Below are 25,719 nucleotides of genomic sequence, written 5' to 3'. Positions count from 1 at the left end.
TTTCTTCTCTTCATTTTTCATTTCCTTCTAAAGGAAAGCACTTATTCAACGTCTTTAGAGTGTGTGCTGAGAGCAAGGCATTACCCCGGTCCCTGATGGTGGTCTTAAGTGGGAACATACAAAGATGAACAAGACGCACACTGGAGCAGCTAATGAAAACCTAAACGATAAAAGTTTCAGAGTTGTGAACTCCAAATCAAACAGCAGAAGTAATGAAATAATTCAGACTTGGAAAAGGGACTGTCATTCAAGGTAACTCCACTGTAGTTCGTTTGTTGATTCGTTTTTTTCAGCATTCACTCAGCAATGCCTCCTATCCACAAGGTCCTCTCCTCAACGAGCCCACAGTGGAGCCCAGGTCTGGCGGACATAAGCAGCCATTACAACAGTGTGACAAACAAGCAGGAGAGACCTACACAGGACTTATGAGACGTGTATGCTCCTAAGAGAGAATTCAGGAGGCAGAGCTGGTAGCTTTTGAACAGATTCGTAAAATGAAACAGGAGTCTACCAAGTGGAGAAGAAAGGAAAGGGCATGTTAAAAGGCACTGAGAGTATCTTTGGAGCAGCTTGGTGTGGGGCATTTGTTCCGAGACGAGGTGTTAGGATGCACTGCCCACAGAGCGGAAAGGCCTTGAATACCAGACCAAGGGGTTTGGCCTCTTTCATAGAAAGAGATCTGAACAGATGAGAATCACGATAAGATTTTCGTTGGAAATGTCCCTCTGGTACAGCCTGTACCGTGGGCTAGAATAGGTTGGAGAAGAGGACTCAACGCCGTACGCCTACAGCTGCTATATCATTGCGTCTGAGAGACTGCATCAGACGGGTAACTAAGCCAAGCTGGGGAGTGGGGGTGGGGCAATGGAAGGTGAAGGGAGAGTCCCGCGTGAGGACTCCAGGCAGGACAAGGACGTACGCAGTTCTAGGCTCCGCACAGCGGCTAGGGAGACCCGCCCCCCCTGCCAGATCCCTCTGGGGAGGAGCTCGGGCCAAAGCACGTGACGCCTGCGGACCCACCTTTACTGTGGGCAGGCCTCCCCTTCATCCGCGGTTTCACCGGTCGCCCTTTGGATTTCCAAGACTGACTGTTTTTTTAGTGTTCGAGGGATCCGTTCTCTTCCGTGCATCCCTATATGCAACTCCTCCAAAGCGTGCTGAGGGGAGAGAAATGGCGAAGGAGTCCTTTGCCCACACTAAAGATGGCAACCTGCTGCGCTCACTCTGGGTGGGGAAGCGGGTTCCAGGCGCCAGGCCTCACTGGGCGAGGCGCAGACGGAAGAGGCGTCTCTCGGGGGGGTAGGTTTTCGACCTTCCTAGGAGGGGACCTGAGCCGGGGGCGTGGCCTCGTCTAAATTCTAACAGTTGATTGGTTCTTCGACAGGCGGGCGGAGTGCCCTCTGTACCCCACCCCTCCCTCTTCGAACCGGAAGTGTCTCTCGGTCTTTCCAGCTGGTTGTCATTTCACTCGGCTCGGTCCTGAGGAGAAGGACTCAGCCGCGGCTGCGGGACCCGGGCACCGGGAGGCGGTGGCGGCGGCGGCGGCGGCGGCGGCATCGGCGACAGCAGAGGAGGAAGAGGAGGAAGAAGGAGAGAAAACGAAGAGCCAGGCGGAGTCCTCAACAACGACAGCGGGGACTGCGGGACCGGGGTAAAGCGACGGCGGCGGCGACGACGACGGCCCAGCAACCGTGAGGAGAAACAAAAGCCTTCTAAATTATAGATTTTTCTAAAATCTGGGGGAAAAAAGAGAGAGAGCACAAAGGGGGGAGGCCCTTCTCTTTTAGAATAACTACACTAGCGGGTTTTCCCTTTTTTTCCTCTTTTTTTCCCCCTGCGGAGAATCGAACTGAGAAAACTGAACAAACCGCCCCTGGGTCCCATGAGGGAAAAAAACCCCGGAGCCGCAGAGAGGGGAAGAGGCCGAAACCGCAGGACCTTCCAGGTCGCCCCGTTGGTCCCCGCACCCCCGGGCCGCCAGCTCGCCCTCGTCGAGTCTCGCTAATCCTTCCTGATCGCGATCCCCCCAAGAGAGAGAAACGGGTGTTTCCAACCCATTTCATGGGGGAGAGGAGGCCGGGGGGAGCCCAGGAACAGCGACCGCAACAAGATCTGCACCCAAAGCCTCAGAAACAGCCCCAGAGGCCAAAACTGCACCCCGTGAAAGCGCAGAAACAGGACCAGGAACAGCAGAAACCTCCCTGCAATCATCTTTCCATTAGTCAATGCTGATTTCCTCTCCCGCAACCAGGAATTCACCTCCCACCCCAGATAACTAATATAATCTATATATAAATATATAATATATAATGTTCTTAAATTATTCCTGATTTTTTTTAACCAAGCTGCCAAGAAAAGAACGTATTCTCCTCTTAGCCCTATTCTAATTTTTATGTGAGTGAATCTAAACTGCTGAGGAAGACCATATGTGATTGTTAAATTATATATATATATATATTTTTACTCGCTCAATGCTTATTCTTCTACATCCATAGATGCTTGAGAAGCTGTGTTTTTGTCATTCATGTACATTTTCCTTTGGAAAAAGAAAGCGCCTATTTTACTAACCAAAGACTTGATTTTTACCCTCTTCATTTTTATTCCCTCCTAGAAATAAGCCCAGTTGGATTCGTGTCAATGTTTTAAGAGATTTTTTTTTTAGTTTTTTTTTCCTTTCAGAGACCAGAATTCCAAATCAGAGCTGTTTCAAGTGATAAGCTGCGATCTTTGAGCTAGCTATAAATAAGACATTTCAAACAAACAACTTAAATTTTGGGTAGAGGATACAAAGACGTGAGACATCAGGTTGTCATTTTTTATCGTAAGCATCTGATCCTAAAAATAATAAATGGGGGATTACGGGTTTGGAGTGCTAGTGCAAAGCAATACTGGGAATAAATCTGCTTTTCCAGTCAGATTCCATCCACATCTGCAGCCTCCACACCATCACCAAAATGCCACCCCCAGCCCTGCTGCTTTTATAAATAATAACACAGCTGCCAATGGCAGCAGTGCCGGGTCAGCTTGGCTCTTTCCTGCTCCAGCTACGCATAACATTCAGGATGAGATCTTGGGGTCGGAAAAAGCAAAAAGTCAGCAACAGGAACAGCAAGACCCTTTAGAAAAGCAGCAGCTCTCCCCCAGTCCAGGTCAGGAAGCTGGAATACTGCCTGAACCCGAGAAGGCAAAATCAGAAGAAAATCAAGGGGACAATTCTTCAGAAAATGGCAATGGGAAGGAGAAAATGAGAATCGAGTCACCAGTGTTGACAGGGTTTGATTATCAAGAAGCCACGGGGCTAGGTACTTCGACCCAACCCTTGACGTCTAGTGCATCGTCTCTTACTGGTTTCAGTAACTGGTCAGCAGCGATAGCACCTTCTTCCTCCACAATCATCAATGAAGATGCAAGTTTCTTTCACCAGGGAGGGGTCCCGGCTGCTTCGGCTAATAACGGTGCTCTGTTGTTTCAAAATTTTCCCCACCATGTCAGCCCTGGCTTTGGAGGCAGCTTTTCCCCTCAGATCGGGCCTCTCTCACAGCACCACCCTCATCACCCTCATTTCCAGCATCATCACAGCCAGCATCAGCAGCAGAGGAGGTCTCCTGCCAGTCCCCATCCCCCACCTTTCACACATAGAAATGCTGCTTTTAACCAGCTGCCTCATTTGGCGAATAATCTTAACAAACCCCCCTCTCCATGGAGCAGCTACCAGAGTCCCTCTCCGACACCATCTTCTTCATGGAGCCCGGGAGGTGGTGGATATGGGGGCTGGGGAGGTTCCCAAGGCCGAGATCACCGCAGAGGGCTGAATGGAGGAATAACGCCCCTGAATTCCATCTCGCCTTTGAAGAAAAATTTTGCAAGCAATCATATTCAGCTGCAGAAGTACGCTCGCCCCAGCTCTGCCTTTGCTCCTAAATCCTGGATGGAAGATAGCTTGAACAGGGCTGACAACATTTTTCCTTTTCCGGTAAGATTATGTTCCATTAATAGATTAAGATGAATAAGGAAATTGCATGGTGTAATGTCTGTTTAACTAAGAGAGTTTGAATGGTCCATGTACATATCAGAACTCTTCTTAAAAAATGAGTTAATTACCAGACGTTATTTTGGCAGGACAGGAGTATAATTTGGAACAAAATATTTAGCTGTTTCTTTGATAAATTTCTAATTGTAATCTTCCCCATAGATGATAGTATGAGTTGGTATAATCATGAATATCAGGTAGCTAGTAATGTCGTAATTATTAACTATAATATCTTTCTAGCCTGACAGGATCATCAGGGTTGGTTTTCCCCTACTTTTTAGGTGAGAATAAGTAATATATAGATATAAGTATACTTCATTGTGGAAACTGATGATCATTTTCTGTCCAGATGAAGTAACTGTATAACAAAAAAATTCATTTTTTTCCTCCACTGTAGGATAGTGATTCACTGAAAACCAACTATTGAAATACAGTTTTCTCACTGGTTGCACTATAAACCTGGAACCTTTCTGAACCTTGCAGTCTGAACAGTCTGAATTCATCAATTCAGCAATTCCTCTTAAACCTCTTTGCAAATTCTGGCCTGCCCTGTGTCAGTAAGGACTGGTACAGAAATGATCTAAATGTTTTCTTCATCCCCATTTATTTTCAAATACCATGAAACTGTTGATCTCAGAGTGACTCTTTTATGATGCCTTTCATCCATTTGTTTACTTTCCAGTGTTAACACTAGGGGTGTAGATAAACCATTCCTAAAAATAGATCCAGGCAAAGATCAACTTGTCTTTTTTGCCGCCAGTGTATCCTTATTCTGCAAGAGTCACATGGTTTGATGTTTTTGAATTAATGAGCAGCCAGTCTAGTTGATAGATTCGAGATAAAGGGAATTTCATAGTCAATTGAACATCAGATGCCCCACTGAGTTTGTATATTTGAGGGTATGATTATATGTGTTTAGGAAATTTATATGGGATAATAAGCTAACATCGAATCAGTCCTCACAGTGACCCCACAAGGTAAGTTCTATTATTACCCCCATTTTGCAGATGAGAAAATTGAGTATCAGAAAGATATAACTTGCCCAAAAGCACACAGCTAAGAGTACAAACTCCAGGTTAAAAAAAAAAAGGATTAAAATACATATCTGTATACATGTGCACCACAGATAGAGGGTTATTTTAGAGATCTTTTTGCGAGGGCTAAAACAGATTACAAAACAGTTGCAATGTCCCCAAATATGATGTCAGCACAAGCAGAACTATCTGTTTTGATTAATAATTTGCTTAGTGGGAGGGCAAGTTTGCTAAGAGAATCCTATGTCATTCCAAGGAATTAAATGTCCCTTCCCTGAAGGATTCAGGTAGAATAGTTAGGATGTATCTTAAAACATTTGATTAAGTTTAGTTTTTGATTTTTAAAAATAATTTTTTGCCTAAGTATCAAAAAGCTGTTGGCTTTTGCTTTTGAAAAGGGTTTTTACTCAAACTGAAGAGCAATTATCTTGTGTTAGTGGCTAGGTAAAAGGTTTTTAGACATTGGCAATTTCATGAAGTCTATTTTTAAAAAGTTGCTTTTAATATTTTGAACATAAAGAAAATTTAGTGCAAAGGTGACTTTTTGAATTACTCATGTTGCTAATTTTTAAATCTAAGGTGGCATTCTGTACATTTTAACTGGGTGAAGATTCACTCAGAATTGAATACACTTTTTTTATTTTGCTACAGTTCACTGAAAGAACGAACTTACATGACTGAACTTATATGACTTCATGGTTTATTTTCTGTTCTCAGTTTATTGACTTTTGATGAAGGTTTGCTTTGGGAAAAATAAAAATTTCAGAAAATGAATAAACTCTATACATGCATACTATCAGTATTTTGGGGGGTTAATGGAATGTGTTTACATGTGAAATCTTTTGGATCAGTTGGAGATTAAGCTGGTTTATGAAATAATAATAAAATTAACTAATATTAATACTAAAAAATACTGTTAGACACTAACTCTTCCCTTAGAATTGTTGTCTATTATGCTGAGGATAGAAAAAAGATGAGTCAATATACCTGGCTCAAATATGGTAGGATTAGAAAGTAAATTGCTGATTTCTGCTCATCATCCCCTACCATTTTTAGGAACAGGAGGGAGGGTCCAGGGAGCCAGGAGCAAGTGTGGGGGTGATTTGAAAGTCACAATAGGGTTTGGGTTTTGAAAGAAAAAAACACAAGAAGTTAGTAAACTGACTACTTAAGTGAATGTAGTTCTGTGTTTGTGCGTGTGCATGTTTTAACAGTTACTCTGTTGAATTGGTTTTTGGCAAAAAAGAAAAAAATACAATTTGGGGTTGGTATGAATTACTTGGTTAAGTTTGATGTGAAAAACTTGAAGGCACATTTATTTGACTAGGAGCCTGGAGACCTACGTGTGCTCTTGGCCCTATCAGTATAGGATTTGGGGGGCCTCAGTTTCTCCGTAAAATGTGTGGGGTGACAGAGGTGATGTCTAAGTTCCTTATGGTCCTGAGGTGAGCTACTGTGAAATTGAAATTGCTGCAACCACAACCACACTCTTTCCGAACCGCTGCCATCTTACTTAAATTTATTACCCTAAGCACTATTAATTTTAGGAAAGAAATTTTACAGGTATTAGTAATTCAGTTTTAATGGCTATTGTCAAGAATTCCTTAGGTGTTATAGAGAGATCTGGACATATACCACAGAAATGACAGGATCCAGTTTACGTGGCTACATTATAATATTAGTATTATTGAAAGGAAAGAATTTACCTGATATGTAACTAATACTGGGCAATGTTTGTTTTATTTTGAAATTAATCAGAATGGTTTTTACATTTGTTTAATGCAGATTTGGGTACATATAGTGAATTAAAATTAATGATCACATTTTTAGTTCATTTTTTTTGTCCAGTCTTAGCATTCTCTTTTATCTATGTTTGTGGAGCAAGACCAGAGATTTCAAATATGTGAATAATCCTCTAAATAATTGATATGGCAAAGCAATGTATTTTGGGAATTTTTTTATATTACAAAAAAATGAGGTCTTTTTCTAGTTTTTTTTCTTTTTTTTTTTAAGTTTAAAGCTTTCATTATATGAACTCAAATGACATGCCTCAACTCCTGTTTTCAGATACAACTAAATTAATATGCATTGAATAATAGCTAACATGCTTATGGTTTCTAAATGTTTTACATTTATTAACTCATTTATTTTATTCAACAATCCTGTGAGGTAGAAATTCTTATTACTATTCACATACAAGATTTGTCTTTTAACCGATATACTGCACATAAACATAGTACAGGTGTGTGGGGGTGGGGGAGGGAATGCCTCCCAGAAGCAAGTAAGATGAGAGGAAACATTTTATAGTTTGAATGATTGATGCATGATAATCAAAAGATGACTATAGATAAAGTTTTGAAAGTGGAAAAATAATAGAAAATAATAGAATATACGTATCAACTTTAAAATGTTGAACTTGGAAAATATTCAAGTCAAAAACAATTCTTTTTTTTACTTTTAGTACATACTATATACCAGGCACTGAGCTAGGTACTTTTACATGTTATCTTACTTCCTATGAGGTTTGGTTTTATTGTCTCAATTTCAAAATGAAGAAACAAGGTCCGTATTCATGTGACTAAAGGCATGATTTGACCCTTACATTAAGGAGAAAAAAAATTCTCCATTTCCTGCCAAACACATCCTAGAATTCCAATGTCCAAACCAAATAATATATTGGGGCGTTTGCCAATAATTTTATTTAAATACAGCCCTTCTTTTGGAGGGGTGCCTAGATCTTCTGTCCTTACTGGAAAGTAAAGGAGAATTATGTAGCTTATATTCTGATAGTCTCTTATCTTAAACTCAGTTACACGCACACCTCCATTTGCGAAAAAACAGAAAATAGGAAACAACAACAAAAAATAATAAAAATAAAAAAGAGGATGGTGGACAAAATCTTTCACAAACACCATCCTAAAACTTGATAGGGAGACATTTTAGGATTTAGAGCACATTTGCTCTTGACAAAGTCACCATGGATTTGTTAAGTTGTCTTAACCAGGCAAATAATTCATGTCACTTTAATAACTCTGCTTGTGTTATCAGTTTATTGATACTTAAAATTATATATGGCATCTTATATCTGAAAATAGAAAGCTACTGCATTGCTTCAGTTCTGAAAGTCATGGTGAATTATTACAATTGTCCAAGTATAACCTCATTACACTTTTTGTTTTTTAATATAGTCCCAGGAGGGATCTTTGTATGGGAAACATTTTCTTTGACTTTGTATTTATTTATATTAGAAGAAGGGAGATTAATTTCTTCATTATAGAGTATGGGTTGGATGGTTTGGGCTCCAGCAGGATTGAGATATTGGAAAAACTTTGGGAAAGCATACCAAATACAATTTTAAGCCTTTTTGTAGAAAGCCTTTGAACTACGTTTAATTGCTTCTCTGATGGAATAAAAACTTAGGCGGGGTAGAGTTTTTGATTACTTTTTGTTGTCTTCACAGAAGCCATGGAATATGATCAACACCTTGTTCCACATCTTTCAGGAAAAACCTATTAATAGCAAGCTTAGTGAATGTGGTTGTTGCTAGTTTCAACTAGAAAGATGCTTAGTTCATGGGTTTATGCTTTTAAGAATAATCCTTGTTGGTGTTCATGAGCAAGAAATGGAAAAGTAGTTTTAGAGTTAACATATGGCTAGTTTAAATTTTACAGCCTATATTTATTTTTTAATGACTCTATCTTACTATAAGGAAAATTAGCTTGAAGATCCATTATCACATTTTTTTCAGCACTACATTGTACCTCAGTTTTTGGTCCCGTCCCAGATAAGATAATGTGTTTCTCTTTAAGGCAGGGAGCCCATAACATGAGCATTTGTTTTAATATTTCCTGGCAAACTCATTTTATATTTAATTGTTCAAAGAAAATTACTCTTGCAGAAATTAAGGTTTATTTTTACCATGATAAATTTATAGCAATATGTGATTTTTTTTTAACTTCCAATTTAGTATAGATTCTCATCACATTTTATATTATTGGAACAGAAGGAATTCCACTTTCAGGTTTTGAGAATATTCTTAGTAGATAGAATAATAAAGGCGTAGTCCTATCTCTAATCAGTTTCCGAAGGTGAAACTTGAATTACTGAGATAGTCTATTTTATGAGGCCAAACATGTAGTAGGTGAAGCATAAGCTCTGGATCCAAGCAGACTTGAGTTTGACTCTGCACTCTAATTAGCTGTGTGACCTTGAGCAAACCGCTTAAATTCAAGAAGAAAGCCTCATCAAGGTAATAATACCCAATAGGGAAGGGTTTTTGTGAGGTACCTTAAGTATGTGGCCATAGTAGGTAGTTTAATTTTTTTTTTAAATTTAAAGTATGGCTCTCTAAAATTTGTAAAATAATGAAATTAATTACAAATATAGTATCTATGAAAGATTTTGAACAGTCCTTTGTAGTGCTTATCTATTATATATACTTCACTTCTTAGAGTACTCCTTTTGAATAAGCTAGATGCAACCTAGGACAGATAAAACATTTAGCAGAATTATCAGTTTTCTTGAGAAGTTTCATAATTGTATATATCTAAACTTTCATTAGTGTTGGCAGACTACATCTTTCAGTATTTTGAAAGATTTTGCCTATGGTTATTTTAAGAAATTTAGAACATTTGATTGCTTTTGTATACATTAAAGGAGACTATTTCAAAGGAGAATTTGTGATTTTTTTGGGTAAGAGATAGGAAAAGGTACCATATATTTGAATTATATATATATTTGAATTGGATTATATTATGTAATATATATATATGTATTATAGCTTTTATCCTGGAATTCAGTTTTGTTTTTATATTTTAATTAACTTATTTGGTACATATTTATTGACTACTGCCTATGTTATGGACTAGGGACAAGGCTAGATATCTCATAAAAGTTGTTTTGGTTTGATTTATAATGTATTTCTTTTTTTTTTTTTTTAAGATTTTATTTATTTATTCGACAGAGATAGAGACAGCCAGCGAGAGAGGGAACACAAGCAGGGGGAGTGGGAGAGGAAGAAGCAGGCTCATAGTGGAGGAGCCTGACGTGGGGCTCGATCCCATAACGCCAGGATCATGCCCTGAGCCGAAGGCAGACGCTTAACTGCTGTGCCACCCAGGCGCCCCTGGTTTATAATGTATTTCTGATCCGTGCTAATCCCTGAATGATATTAAACATGCTTTTTCCCCTCATTATAAACAAATTAACAACTGATAGTTTCCTGTCATTTTAATCCATGAGTTGTTTAAACTTTAAGGCAAATTAACAGATCCAGCTTTAGGTATAACAAAAACAATGTGGTATTTTCAAATATTTTATTAATGGTCACATTTATAAATATATTACTTGTATGTGGCATGTGCTTGCAAAAATTTTGTGGCAAAATGGTACCACAAAAGGCAAACTTTACCCTATGGGTAGCAGAGTTCAAGTCTCATTGCATGTCAAGGAAGAAACTCCATCAGCCACTTATAGGTCCTCTCTCATGTTTGCAAACTGAATTATTAAAGTTCAAAGTCTTAAGATGTACAAGTGCTTTTCATTTTATAGAGTATTTAGTTTGGGCAGTTTTTGTTTGCTGAATATTTCCCAGAAATATCCCAATAATTATTTTTTTATACATCTAAACTAAGATATAGTTGATCCCTCAGTACTATACATTCTAAAGCCGTATTTATATTTAAATATTATGTAACATACTTTTAATAGTAGTCCTTCCAGGTGTTTTTGAGGAATGCATCTAGTGCTAATCAGTAAAATAGCTATTGTGATCTTACATCTGTAAGAACCTTAAAAAAAAGTCAGCATAAGAATGTTGCTATTCGGAAAAATCTCCAAATTATAGTATGGAAGTCAGATCTGGGTTCCAAATATGGGTCGCCACTTACTAAATATATGACCTAGGGCAAGCTACTTAACCTTCCTGATCCTTCATTTTCTCATTTTTTTTTGACTGGTCGTCAAATAGAAATATTAATTCAAAATCTTGAAAATAGTACATATTCTTAAAATATGAAATATGTTATAGCTTGTGTGTGGTAATTTGAGCTTTATTTTAAAGAATTTCATAAACCAAACTATAATTTTTTAAAATAAAGTGACTATACTTAAATAATAGTGGGCATCAGGCTAGATCATGTCCTCATTTTCTTGAACACTGCTAAAAAATTTAGTGACCAACCGTTGTTTTTTTTTTTTTATTTCTTTTTTTTCCCTGTCTCTATTTTGGTAAAGTGTTTTCCCTCATGTCTTTAAATTTTTTATTAGGGAAAAATTTAAGTATATTCAATAATAGACAAAATAGTATAACAAACGCCCATGTGCATGTCATCTGGCTTCAACAATGATCGACTTCTGGACAAACTCCTGTATCTTCTTCCTCTCTCCCCTTTCATGTTATTTTAGCAGTTCCCAGATATTGTATCATCCCAATTGTAAGTGCTTTAGTATGTGTCTCTAAAGATTAGATTTTTCCCCCACAAAAACAACAACAAAGAAATTTCCTAGTGGTTTTTAAGAAAAGATAGTGAGAAACCGAAGCAAGGCCCACATTTCTGTTGCACCTGCTCAGCTTGTTTCGCTGCTCAAGCTGGTACTAATCTCTAAGGAGATCACTGGTGGCCTCATCTCCCTAATGGGCAGAGAAGTGTGCTGGTGGTCACATGGCCATAAAAAAAATAATAATAAATAAGGGAGGGGTGAGAGATCCAACAAAAGTGCCAAAACAGTAATTGGTGACTGAAAATTTGGGAGGAGATTCTCTAGTTTTCCTTTCTCCAGCTTATCCTTACCTTCTTAGCCCAAGTTAGGGCTTCCATGGACTTGTGGGAAGGATCTCTGAAAGGAGAGTGAATAGGACAGGACTGGGAGCTCCTTGGTTGTATTTTTGTTTGTCTGCTTTTGTTTTTAAAAGACGAATTTAGAGGTTTGGGGCCTTTTGCTGGCCTTTTTTTTTTTTAAATGATTTTTTATTATGTTAGTCACCATACAGTACATCCCCGGTTTCCGATGTCAAGTTCGATGATTCATTAGTTGCGTATAACACCCAGTGCACCATGCAATGCGTGCCCTCCTTACTACCCATCACCAGTCTATCCCATTCCCCCACCCCCCTCCCCTCTGAGGCCCTCAGTTTGTTTCTCATAGTCCATAGTCTCTCATGTTTCATTCCCCCTTCTGATTACCCTCCCTTTCAATTATCATATGATTTCTCTCATCTGTGGAACATAAGAACTAGGATGATCAGTAGGGGAAGAAAGGGATTGCTGGCCTTTTGACTACAACAAACTTTTTCATCTCTTGCTCTCTTTCAACCTACAAATGTTTGGTACTTTCAGTGGCCCATATGCTGAGAATAAGTGACCAAGGCAAGCATGCCCCTTTTTCCTCATGATGTATACAGTCTGGTGACTCCTTTGTACCTGAGTGTTTAGAAGTGCCCTCTGCTCAGGAAACTCTGGAGAGCTAAGGATATGAGGGTGGGAATTGTGAGGGCCCAGAAAGGCTGACATGGGGTATAGGCTGCTTTTTGACATTGCTCTCAAGGTTCACAAGAGAGATTTCATGCATTATAGGACACAAGAAAGCCTCAGTTTAGGAATAAAGATTGTGCATTTCAGTGACCATTTTCTTTGCTGACTCTGGACCCTGATCAGGCCCAGCAGACATGGAACAGAGGAACTCTGACGGCCAGTAAGCAGCCAAAGACAGAGGAAGGGCCAGAAGGGTCTAAATGACTTCATTCCTTAGAGTTGAGTTTTAGTAGTATTTACCTATTTTCCTGAAACTAGTGACTTCTTGCCCTGAGTAGCTTATTAAGTAGGAGGAATGTTTTTTTCTATTTCATTTTCCTATGAAAATGGGCTATAGGAAATAGCACAGAACAGCTGAATTATTCAGATATAACAATATCTAATTTAACATGTTAATTTCAGGCTCTTTTGCCATTTCACCAGAGAGAGAAGGGGCAGACGGAATGTTTCTTGAATGGGTCTACTAACTGCTGCACATTTTGTACAACCTCTCAGATACCTTATCTCATTTCTCCTCCCCAGTTTTATAAGGGAGGGGTATCATCCTCATTTTGTTGATGAAACCAAGGTTCAGAGATGCTGCGACATCAAGACCATTTGTCTAGTAAATGGTAATTTAAATTCAGGTCTTGGAATAGAATAGTTTGTTGTTGTTGTTGTTGTTGTTGTTGTTGTTGCTTTTTAGAGAGAGAGCATGAGAGTTCATGTTGCGGGGAAGGAGGGAGAGGAAGAGGGAGAGAATCTTAAGGAGGCTCCACACCCAGTGCGGAGCCTGACGTAGGGCTTGATCTCATGACCCTGAGATCATAACTTGAGCTGATATCAAGAGTCGAATGCTTAACCAGCTGAGCCACCCAGGTGTCCCTTGGAATAGAATAGATTTTAATTATTTCTCTCTGCCAGGCAAGGTGAGAATGTAAACATAGTCAAGAGAAGAAGCGGTCTGTTGATCCAGGAACTGACTAATCAATTCTGGAATGGCAGTTTGTTTTTTAAATTCAGTTAAGTGGTGACAAGAAATGTTTACCATTTCAAGGATTTCTAATCCTCAAAATGGGTATGGTTTATTTAATGAAGGTGGAATTAAAGAAAGTTTTCTCAAAGGCTTTGTGAAGAGATCTGATTCATCAGTTCACATGGAAGCAAATGGACCTCTTGCTCCAATCAGGGTAATATGCCAAAGACATTCATTTATTTAGTTATAATTTTTTATAGGGAGCACTTGGTAGCCTACGATCTATAAGATTCTGCCTTCATTATTTAGCCATCGTAATGAGAAAGTACTGACTGAAGAGGGAACATGTTAAGAAATACAAGATGCTACTGAATGTGGTTTCTTCTACTTTAGATAATTACCTCTTTGACTTTAACCTCTGACCCTCGTTCTCAACATTCAGGCCCCCTATATAGTGAAGTACATCATACCTGCCAGGTGTTTATAAATTGAAATTTCTAGGTCATGGTGAAACTTATTTAAATGAACCGTTTTTCTGAGCTTCTGCTATGAAGTCAGATGCCTCTGCTTACTGTATGTATGATTTTGAGAGCAATTAGTTAACTTCTCATAGCATTATTTGCCTAAAATGGGGATGATACTTGTGATGATTGTGAGGAACTAATTTTTATGTAAATCATACATAATTCATATGAGATGCACAACACTGAACCAGGAGGAACATGTTAGCCACTTCAATAGAGGTGGTGGTGGTGATGATGGGCTGACAGTATGCTACACATATGCTACAGTCTGTGGCTGTGGAGAGACGAGTGGTGCTCACAGTCCACTCGGGGAATAGCTGTAAGGGAACTTGTCAACATCATATGGGATGGCATCACACTAGGGGGGTGGGGGAAAAAGAGACTTGTGCCTGCACAGGGATGTAAGGGTCATCTGGAAGTGGAATCTTGAAAGTTGACTATGTAGTCAATTTTTGATGGCCTGTGGGCTTAAATATTTAATCCAAGAAGAGCATTTATATTTTGGCAAATCTCAGATTAAAACTCCTGTAGTACCTTTGATTAATTATGGGTTCACTGGCATTTCAAACTTCCTATTTATTTTGGCAGCTGACATACTGGCATATACTTTCCTTTCAAACCAAAATATTTTCTTTTCCCTTCTTCACTAGGGAAAGTTTAAGCCAAAAAGAGAAACCTCATCGGCTGATACAGATAAATAGCTGTCTGGGAAATGACGGTCACAGTAATATCTGTCTTTATAGAGACAGAGTGAGTAAAGGGAGTAGCTCACCTTTGGCTTTGGTTCTTAATAATGTGGTTATATTCAATTAAGTACTTTTTGTGTTTTAGACCCAGTCTAGTGATGCGAAAACATACTAACTCAAATACAAAAAGACAAGACCAATAATAGAGTGGTTGTGGTGGTTGATTTGTTGAAATTGAACTTGATTGTAACCTTTTTCCAAGTTAGGCATCTCAGAGCTTGGAGAGGGCTTTGTTTTGGGTTCTGAGAGTAAAGGCTACCTCTTCATGCAGAAACCTTAAAATGGTGGATGTAGAATGTTTAAGCTGGACTGTATCATGGCCAGTCAGCTACAAGTCACAATGCCACGTATCTAAGGAAAATTAACCTGTTGAATGTAAGTGCTCAACTCAGTGCTTCTCAAAGTGTGGTCCGTGGCATCACTTAGAAACTTCTTAGAAATGTGAATTCTTGGACCCTACCCATACCTACTGAATGAGACTCTTTATGGGTAATCTATGATTTGACAAGACCTCCAGATGATTCTTACATGCTGTCAAGTATGAGAAACACTGTCTTAGAGTATCCATCTGGATGGTAAAAAAAAAAAAAAAAAAAAGCCACGAATGATGGTTTTGGTTTGTGGTGTAATTGCAGTATAGTTGTTCTTCCTGTTGGCAATAGATCAACAGGTTCACGTATTTCTTTGGGCTACTTCTGGAATGTTATGAAAAGTCATGTCATCAGTTATTTGCTGATGTAACTTCCTATTTTGCCATGGCAGTCAGGATTACTCAGGTGTAAATTAAAAGGATGGGTTCTGATTTTTGAAATACTAATTTGTTTTATCGGAACACTATTATTATTATTATTATTTTTACCAACTTTGATTTTCATATTGACTTGTATGGTTTTTCCTTTGGAAATTGTCCTGTAAAGTAGAGATGACAGAAACCGAAGCCAACCAGTTACTGACATGCAATTCAATATATTAAACACAACAATTAAGATTACAAAGTAAAATGAGGTCTAAGTATGGTAATCATGTTTGCTTTGCTGAGTCTTGAAGGAAGATAGTTGGTGCTCTTCTATTTTCATTCATGATTATTAAGCTCACATGCTGTAGAGTCAGAAGGCCTAGGTTCAAATTCTACCCCTCCACTTACTTTGCACTGATAGAGTTATCTAATCACTCTCAACCTCCATTTCTTCATCTGTGAAATGGGATAATTACTGAACATACCTAATTGTGTAGGATTTTTGTGAGGAATAAGTAAGATCACGCATGTAAAGCGTTAGGGCTTGGTAAGTGTTAGCTCTGATATTATGATTATTATTATTACTGTTACTACCACTTCTACTTCTGTGATTGGCAGTAGATAACCTAGAGAGGTATTTGTGGTAGCTTTCTAAGTTGTGCACCTCGATAGGAAGAAGGAAGATAAGGCTTCTTATCTTTTTAGTACCTCTGATATCATTCCTATATTATTCTTACATATACATTTTGTTCTTTTTTTGATTTATTGAGAAATATTTGAGTGCCTGCTGTTTGCTGGGCACTTGCCAGCATGTTCCTGCTCCCAGGACCTTTACAGCAGAGTGTCTCATTCATTCATATGTATGTCTTAATTAGTGTGGTCCTTTGACTTCCATGACCATTACATTACCCAAGGAATTATCGCCTGCTTTGGAGGGAGACTTAGGCTTGAATCCCAGCTAAGCTGCTGAACTATGCAGTAACTTGTCTGTGCAGTAATTATGGAATTTTCCTTGGTCTTAGTTTTAATCATTAAAACAAGAATAATGCCATCTAACTTATACGGACATATTAATTAAAACAGTATTAATAAAGTACCTAAAATAATGTGGGTACTTAGTAGATGCTCAATAAAAGGCAGTTCTGTTTTTCTATCTTTTCTCCCTTTAGGCTTCCAAGAGAAACTGGCGATGGTGGGTTGAAGCAAATTTGGTTGCTGGTGTTTTTTTGTTTCATGATAGATTTTTTGCCCTATTATCTGAAATCAGGACATCCCACTTCAAGCAATTGTTTTAAGGAAATTTTTTTATCTAAAAAGCTTGTCTTTTGCATTATGAATAGCTTAAGAAGATGTAGTGATTGTCATAAGACGCTAAGGGTTCATTTTCTTATTAACCTGTGATTGGCTCTCACCTTTTTGTGGGCACAAAGTGATGAGTTCTCATTAGTTGTTCTCCTTTATGCTTTGCTTCCTGCCATACTCATCACTATAATTTAAACTAAGCCTTGGGAGAGCACAAGCTAAGGATATCGGAAAGCTAGAATACAAATATATTTTGGAGTTAGGAAAAGGACATTAGAGATCTAATCAAACTCTTTTTCAGATCAGCAAAGAGGTCTAGACTGTGAAAGGGCCCAAGCTCACATGACAGTGCTGGAGTTGGGGCTTCCTAGTGTCTAATGCTCATTTTTCCAATTTATGCTGATGTTCATATTTTGGTTATCAGCTCACATTCAGCCAGAGAGTTGTCACTTAGCAAGGTTTCTATTTTGTAGTTAGTTTACTTTCTGGGAAATGGATCCAAGAAAACAGATAAGTGATTATGATATTTGGCCCAATTAGCAATCAAAAAGGGTAAAATCAGAGAATGAAATACGGAAATCAAAGCCCTCTTGATTTGGCACTGTTTATCGGGTATGAAAACCAGCATTATTTGTGCTGCTGTTCTTATTCCTTGGGTTTAACTATTTGTGTCTACTCACCTACCTACTTCCTAGTGGCACACTTACATTTGATTTGTTTTGTTTTTGTTTTTAGTTCGAGGTTGAAAATGGATGGAAAAGATCAGTGAGAGGGAGTAAATCAAAAGGGATAAACTTTAGACCCTCCCTGAGAACAGAATGTTTACTTGACAAAATATGTGGCTTTTGAACTCTTTCAATTGCCAAAGCATCGTAAGAAATAAAATGTTATACAGATGTAGTCATTTATAATAATTATAATAAGGTTGGACTGTGGGGAAGAATACATATTAGGCAAGGGTTGGCAAGAATGTGGTAACTGTGCCATAGGATCCCTTACCTTGCACTTAAATCATCAGCAATCTGTCCAGTCACTGTTCCCTTCTGAATCCATACAGAACCTGAAAATCCTTCCCGACACATTGCATCTGAGGGTTGATACCAGTTGGTCAGAGTTTGTATATTGGTATTTATTCGTCACTCTTGTATTAAATCATGACAAAGTGTAAAAAGGATAGAGGGTTTGTTTTTAATCCCATAAAGCATTACTTGAAAATTTAAAAATGTCATTTAGGATTTTAATTTTAATGTATTTCACCAATTAGAAGTCAGGGGTTCTCTTAGCAAAAATCTTATGTTTCAGGCAATATGTGGGGGAAGGGGGGCAATGAGAAGTGGCTTTGCTTAAATTCCAGTACCACATTTAGAAACTTAGAGGAAAAAAGGAAGCTTCTTTATTTAATGGACACAGCTGTCATAAACCAAAACACACTATGTAATATTCTTTATCAACTGCTTCTCTTCAGTGATCTTGTGATTCAGTGATTGGCAAAATGCAAGTTCTGGAAATTCACAAGGTTGCTTACTGCTTTAGTTGCATTAAAAAAAACAAAACAATAACTGAGTACCCCCCACCCCACTACCCATTACAGTTATTTTGCAAAAGAAAACCTACAACTCTACAGCAGGAAAGGGAAAATGTAAAGACAAATCTTAAGGAAGTAGAAGAAAAGAAGTATTTTAAACATTTAAAAATTACTTGAAGGAATTCATTTATTCATTGCTTTAGCAAACAAGTGTGTCTTCTACCTGTCAGGTCCTGTGTGAGGCACAGTGATACAGAAATGTAGGACAAGGCTTCTCAACCTGTGTCACCTAATGGCACACCTAGAAAACATAATATTGCAGCAGGAATCATCTGCTAGGGAGTTCCCGCCACATCTGTCAGTCCCGTGGGCTCAGGAGATGATTATCTTGGCATGCTGTCACCCTTTGGAGTTGTATACATTGGGAACATTTGATGTAAGACATAACTTCCTACCCTTGGGAAGCTGACTGAAGACATAGGCAAGTTACTAGACACCGAGAATTATTGCCTCTAAGATTGGTTTTGTATTGGAGATAATAGAGAGAGTGGCTGGCCTGGTTATGGGTGTGGTGTGGTTCATAGATTTCAGAACAGAGGACAAATCTAGTAACTGTAGAATGAGATAGTGGAATTTTATATTAATTTCTTTCACAAATTTTGCCTCAAATCCAGTTTGCTTCCAAAAGAATATGCAGTACAAGTTTTGATTTAATTTAGTGCTTAAGATGAAGAAGGAAAAACAAAACAAAACAGAACAGTGTTTTCTTTTTTGTGAACACTAACCTTTAGAAATTCTGATTCTGACCATATGTCCTCCTGCTTCTCTATTGATCATGTTGAGTAGATGAAGATGATGAGGAAAGAATCAAGAAGAAAAGTGGGGAAGATGTTCTGGAGGGTGTCATACCAGTTCAGAGAAGAATAGCACGTTAAGACACCTGCTCCCCACCCCCATCTTCATCCTCTCCACACCCCCCACCCCCGGAAAAATCCTGTAATATTCTCTGTTTTAAATATTGGTTTATATCCAAATATAACTGTCTTTGGACTCCTGAGTTTGCAGGGGTGGAAAAAAAAATGGTATGGTAAAACAATTCATTCAATGTACATTCTGATTATCTGCATGGTGGGGTGGGGTCAGGAGAAGTGATTCCTATTTCAGGGAAGTAAGATAAGTAGTGTTATGGAAGGACAGAGGAGAAATGTCAGGTTGATCAAAAAATGCTCTCCAGTGGAGAATGTGCTCTATCAGCCTTAAGATGCTAGAAGTTAGCTAGGAAAGAGGGAAAGTGAGATTCAACAAGTTTAAAAAAAGAGGTGGGAGATAAAATCAGGTGAACTTTTTTTTTTAAAAAGCCAGAGCTTTGAGTTAAAAAGTAATATAAGAGAAAATAAAGCTGAAAAGAAGGTTATAGAATTCTGCTTGTCAAATTCTTGTGGAAGCCCCTTTTTCTTTAATATTCTTGCAGTTGTGTCCACGTGTGTACCAGTTTTATTCTTCAGGTGGGTCAGAAATCTGTATTACTGCTTCCTTTCAGAGTTTAATGTTAAAATGTTTTCATCTCCTGCTTTTCACTTATCAAGCTACACTTTAATTGTAGTTATTTCTAGTACTTTTCCTCCGGAAGAATGCCAGAGCAGTTGGGTCGTTGTATATTTTAAGATTCCTCACCCACTCTTGAAATGCATTTTGTTAAGCCAGGGTTTAGACCAACAGTGTTGACACCCTGTCTTCCCTTTAATTTTAATGGCAACAAAATCAAGACTACTTTGCCACTTAGTGGTCTTACCGACCTTGGTTAACTATTTTCGCACTTTGGTTTTTAAGAAAATATAGCTATTCTGAATAACTCTTCTGAATATTGCTATTCAGTAGCAGTATCTGCTGAATGCCAGCGTAGTACATAACTGCTGGAACAAGTTTGGAAAGTTTTGCCATGATACTTCAATCTTTTTTTTTTTTTTTAAGATTTTATTTATTTAACAGAGATAGAGACAGCCAGCGAGAGAGGGAACACAAGCAGGGGGAGTGGGAGAGGAAGAAGCAGGCTCACAGCAGAGGAGCCTGATGTGGGGCTCCATCCCATAACGCCGGGATCACGCCCTGAGCCGAAGGCAGACGCTTAACCGCTGTGCCACCCAGGCGCCCCCATGATACTTCAATCTTAAATGGCAGACAAGGATTGTGAATTTTATTTTACATTTGTTTCATGTTGTTGACTATATGGAAATTGGTTTTAGTTGCCTCTGCTTTATTAGTAAAAATAATGCTTTTATTGAAATAATTAGAAATCAAATCACTCTTTGCTGAACCCTGGCTACTTTTGTAGTTTTGATGTTTTGTAAGTGTTAAAAATAAAATGCAGTAATAACATACCTTATACACAGAGGGAGTTTTTGATCTATGTCCCATTGAATGCAGCTTATTGTCTCCTTTTATAATTAAAAGCTATTCTTTTTTTAAAGATTTTATTTATTTATTCGACAGAGATAGAGACAGCCAGTGAGAGAGGGAACACAAGCAGGGAGAGTGGGAGAGGAAGAAGCAGGCTCATAGTGGAGGAGCCTGATGTGGGGCTCGATCCCATAACGCCGGGATCACGCCCTGAGCCGAAGGCAGACGCTTAACCGCTGTGCCACCCAGGCGCCCCCATGATACTTCAATCTTAAATGGCAGACAAGGATTGTGAATTTTATTTTACATTTGTTTCATGTTGTTGACTATATGGAAATTGGTTTTAGTTGCCTCTGCTTTATTAGTAAAAATAATGCTTTTATTGAAATAATTAGAAATCAAATCACTCTTTGCTGAACCCTGGCTACTTTTGTAGTTTTGATGTTTTGTAAGTGTTAAAAATAAAATGCAGTAATAACATACCTTATACACAGAGGGAGTTTTTGATCTATGTCCCATTGAATGCAGCTTATTGTCTCCTTTTATAATTAAAAGCTATTTTAAAAGTGGTTTCTGGCTGTTTGTGTTTACAGGATCGCCCCAGAACATTTGATATGCACTCACTGGAGAGTTCACTCATTGACATTATGAGAGCTGAAAATGATTCCATTAAAGGTAATTTTAAAAATCTAACTATTTGATTTAATGAATAGTTAAAATTTTGTATTTTGTATATAATCTCATGAGCAGTATGACAAATATTATGGATTTATATTTTATATGTAGTCAGTTCCATCAATTTTAGACATGTACGTCTCTTATTAAAAACTCAGACATATTTGATGGGCATCCACTGTACGCCCATCACAATACCAATTAAGAGAACTACAAGAGTACTCATTCCTAAGGGTGGCCAGTTAACTGGAAAGACATGAACCATATACCTCCTTTTTTTATATCTGAGGCAAAAAAAAGTTCAGTGCCTCAAACCTGTATGTCTCTCCACCCATGACAGTAACTGACTATACACTAGTAAGAGTTCAAATGTTGATAGAGTTTTTGGTCTAGTTTCACATTTTAAAGAATGGCCAATAGTTTCAAAGTTGAGATGAAGTTGTGTTGATGAAATATTTTCTATGGATCATGTTAAGAAAAAATAATGCTATTTCTACTTGGATTCTGGTCTCAATTCTAATACTAACTGGCTGTGTTATCTTGAATAAGACATTTCATTTTGACTAGCCTCAATTTCTTTTCTCCTTCCTTTCTCTCTTTCTTTCTTNTTCATTTTGACTAGCCTCAATTTCTTTTCTCCTTCCTTTCTCTCTCTCTCTCTTTCTTTCTTTCTTTCTTTCTTTCTTTCTTTCTTTCTTTTTAAAAGATTTTACTTATTTATTTTGTGAGAGTGAGTGTGCATGAGCACGAGTGTGGGGAGGGGCAGAGGGAGAGGGAGAAGCAGGCTCTACCTTGAGATTCCAGGACCCTGAGATCAGGACCTGAGCCAAAGGCAGACGCTTAACCTACTGAGCCAACCAGGACCCCAAGGCCTCAATTTCTAATCTTTATAATAAGGGACTTAGAATCACTGTTGCAGTAAAGGACTTATAATGGAGAGCTTTAAAAATAAAATATAGATGCCTGGACCCCATCCCAGGTGTGGGGTAAGGCTTGGCATGTTAGTATTTAATGTCTCATGTGATGCTCATGGGTAACCAGGATTGAGAATTACCAGAGGAGGTATTCTCTAAGGGCCCTTCCGGCTCTGATTTTGTGAAAACTATCCCACAAAATAAAATATTTCTCTGCACAAAAATCTTTTAATTAAAAAGGGGGATTTTTTTTTCTTTGCTTGTTTTTTTTAGAAATTTGGAATGTTTGGTATATTTGGTTATCCCACTTGTTTATTTGTTCATTCATTCATTCATTCATTCATTCGGTGTTTATGATCCTACTTTGTGCCAGACATAGCTTTGCATTCGGGTCAAAGGTGGCAAAACAGCCTGTACTTCAAGTGGTGACCAGCCTGGTCTGGTTTTCCTTTGAGTTTGGTTTATTACATTACTAATGTAGTGGAACTTTTAAGTATTTTTCAACAGACCAACAATGGTAAATTTTTTAATGAGGGGAGCTGTTTGAGGTCTGGAGAGATGAAAAATAATATGTGATAAAAGTATGCATCCAGCTGTTGAGATAACTTGGAAATAAAAATATTTTGAAGATCTTTACTGAATTCCTCCTGGAATTCTGATGGGTTACTCTAATTGGAATACACACTCTGTTTCTGAGGAAAGATGATCTCTCATTCAGAGTCGGCTTTATTTTTGCCATTTCTTAGTGCTCTGACTTTGGGTAGTATTTCAGCCTCTTTGACCCTTCTTTTTATTTTCTCATCAGTAAAGTGAGGAGAGTCTAAGCCCCTTTCTAGCACCAGAAAAACTGCATACTCTTAAAAAGTAGCTAAAGGAGAAATTTGAATATGGTCTGTGGATTGATTGTACCAATGTCAGTTTCCTGGTTTGTACTATAGTTATGTAAGATGTCACCACTTGAAGACACTGGGTAAGGGGTATATAGGATTTCTCTGTACTGTTTTTTGCAACTTGCTGTGAATCTGCAATTATTTCAAAATTAAAAGCTAAGTATAGAAAAAGTAGTTAAAGGTAAAGGACATTTGTTTATTCTTAATGTATTAGATGCCTTCAGCAACTCTTCTTTTCTTTTCCTTTCTTTTTCCTTCCTTCCTTCCTTCCTTCCTTCCTTCCTTCCTTCCTTCCTTCCTCCTTTCCTTTCCTTCTTTCCTTTCCTTTCCTTTCCTTTCCTTTCCTTTCCTTTCCTTTCCTTTCCTTTCCTTTCCTTTCTTTCCCTTTCCCTTTCCCTTTCCCTTTCCTTTCCTTTCCTTTCCTGAACCTCTTATGTACCTGATACTAGGGATAATTAATTAGAACTCATTTTCATGAAAAGTGCCCATTTCTTTTTATTTCAGGATATTTTATTTATTTTATTTCATGATAAGGGCCTTTCAGAGAAAACACAGTTTACAAACAGTAGCAGATATAAATCATTTATTATGTATTGCTTCTAAGAAGCAAGCCTCTAACTAGTACTTAGATTAGATATAAGAGTTTCACACATTATTCTAATAAGATTAACAGTAGCATGTCCTTGATTTATCAGATATAGCCAGGACATCTCTCAGGTTTATTTCTATTTCTTCTCCTACTGTGCTAAGTCATTGTGTGAAGTTCTGCTTTTATTCTATATTCCCTTTTTAATTTCTTCTATCAAATTTTACTTAAATTAAGTTTCTTTAAGCTGACTCTGTAGGGATAATGAAAAGTTAAGTCTAATGACAGAAAACATTAAATCTGATTGGCCTAGTCTGGGAACATAAAGGTTTTGTAAAATAGTTATTTATAAAAGGAAGTGTAGCAGAGTGGAAAGGCCATGGGTTTCGGAGTCAGGTAGATCTGGATTTACATTGCCATTCTGCCACTATAGTTTGTGGTGGTTGTTTAGGGTCACATGGTATGATGTATCTATGAAATGCAGCATACTGCATAGTTTATAGAAAACACTCAGTAACTGGTATAGATTATTACTAAATAGTAAGTCTGTTTTCATGCTTATCAAATGAGAAAGTCAGTTTTGACATAAGCTTAAGTGCCAAAGTGACTTAAGTACATTAAATGAACTTTGTGCCTTTTTTTCCTTCAAAGAGAAGTAAAGAATTCATAGGTAGTTCATGGTCCTAAAATGCCAGATTATAGTTATGCTTGATTTCTTTGTAAACCAAGATGATGAACTTTATATCGCTGTAATCTGTCACTACCAAAATGTAGTTTGGCTCAAGGGAACACTTCATTTCTGTTCAAACTCTCCTTTGATTTAGATAGCTATTAAGAAAGCTATGCTTGATTTTAACAGTGATTCTATTGTGAGATTTTGTTTAAAGGTGATAACAAAAGTTGAATGTCTTAAAAACAACATGTTGTCCTTTTGAAATAAGTCTATAAAACCTGCCGACCCATTTTGAAAATAAAACCCTTCCATGTGCTCTGCTACCTTAGAAATGAAGAAAACAGAAAGTGGACATTGATTCTGTGAGACTAGTAGAATATAATATGCCTCTCAGAAAAAAATTATAAGACTTCAATTAAAAGAATTAATTTGAAAACTGTTTTAAAAGCGAGCCCATCATAGGGAGGCAAATTTTATATTTGGGTTTATTTTATCTTAAAAATAATTTCATAAAGTATATTACGAATGACCTCATTTATTTTTATCCTACATTTGCAGTTCCTCATCGAAATATGATTTGTTGTATGTGTTCAAATAATAAAGCCTAGAGTTGATACAAGAGCTACAAGTCAAATGGATTAATATGGCTATATTATTCATTTAAATTTAAAATACAAACAGAAAACAGAATTTTGCTTTTCCTTTTGGACAAAAAAAAAATCTCCCTCAATGTAGTGCAGTTTAAAATTTTATTTTTGCAATGACAAAATGCTTAATATGTCGAGGAACCTTCAAATATAGCTTTTGAGTTTCTTTATGAATGTGTTATTGATTCCAACTGGCTTGCTTGAAAACCTTTCTTTTTTTTTTTTTTTTTTAACATTTTAACAAATGTGCAAACGGAGTACCTGGGTTTCATTTCATGATTTATATTAGTGCTCCTTACTGTTTAAATAGTTTCTCTAAGAATTGTAAGGCTACTATAATTTTCTCCATACAGGGGATTAGCTCTTTGGGAGGAAACGTGTCCTCTCCCTACCTTATCTCCGTGTCCTTTCTCTGATCAGCTGGCATGTCTGTATGTTATTTTTATCCACGAAATTGTATATTGCCTTCTCCATAACCAATGCCGGTAGCAGTCTGCAGAAGCTCTTCCCCTGAGACTGATTTCATTTTCTTTACTGCACACCCAGTCTCATA

At 37.7% G+C, this 25,719-nt stretch overlaps 1 protein-coding gene across 4 annotated transcripts in view; it reads left to right on the top strand.

Moving 5' to 3' along the window:
- Positions 1 to 1,441: 1,441 nt before the first annotated feature.
- Positions 1,442 to 25,719, top strand: part of CPEB4 (cytoplasmic polyadenylation element binding protein 4) — a 62,015-nt gene continuing 37,737 nt past the window's right edge. For 3 of the 4 annotated variants that reach the window (XM_011221927.3, XM_019797179.2, XM_002916927.4), the window contains exons 1-2: positions 1,442 to 3,973; positions 21,375 to 21,456. In XM_011221927.3, coding sequence (XP_011220229.1) covers positions 2,849 to 3,973; positions 21,375 to 21,456 — 1,207 coding nt within the window. In that variant the 5' untranslated portion in view covers positions 1,442 to 2,848. The remainder of the gene's footprint in view (positions 3,974 to 21,374; positions 21,457 to 25,719) is intronic. The other variant, XM_011221926.3, reaches the window with a different exon arrangement.

Source organism: Ailuropoda melanoleuca, chromosome 3 (assembly GCF_002007445.2).
Source record: "Ailuropoda melanoleuca isolate Jingjing chromosome 3, ASM200744v2, whole genome shotgun sequence".
In the NCBI taxonomy this organism is placed as follows: domain Eukaryota; kingdom Metazoa; phylum Chordata; class Mammalia; order Carnivora; family Ursidae; genus Ailuropoda; species Ailuropoda melanoleuca.
Note: the sequence above shows the minus strand (reverse complement) of the source record. Positions and strands in the feature narration are given on the sequence as shown.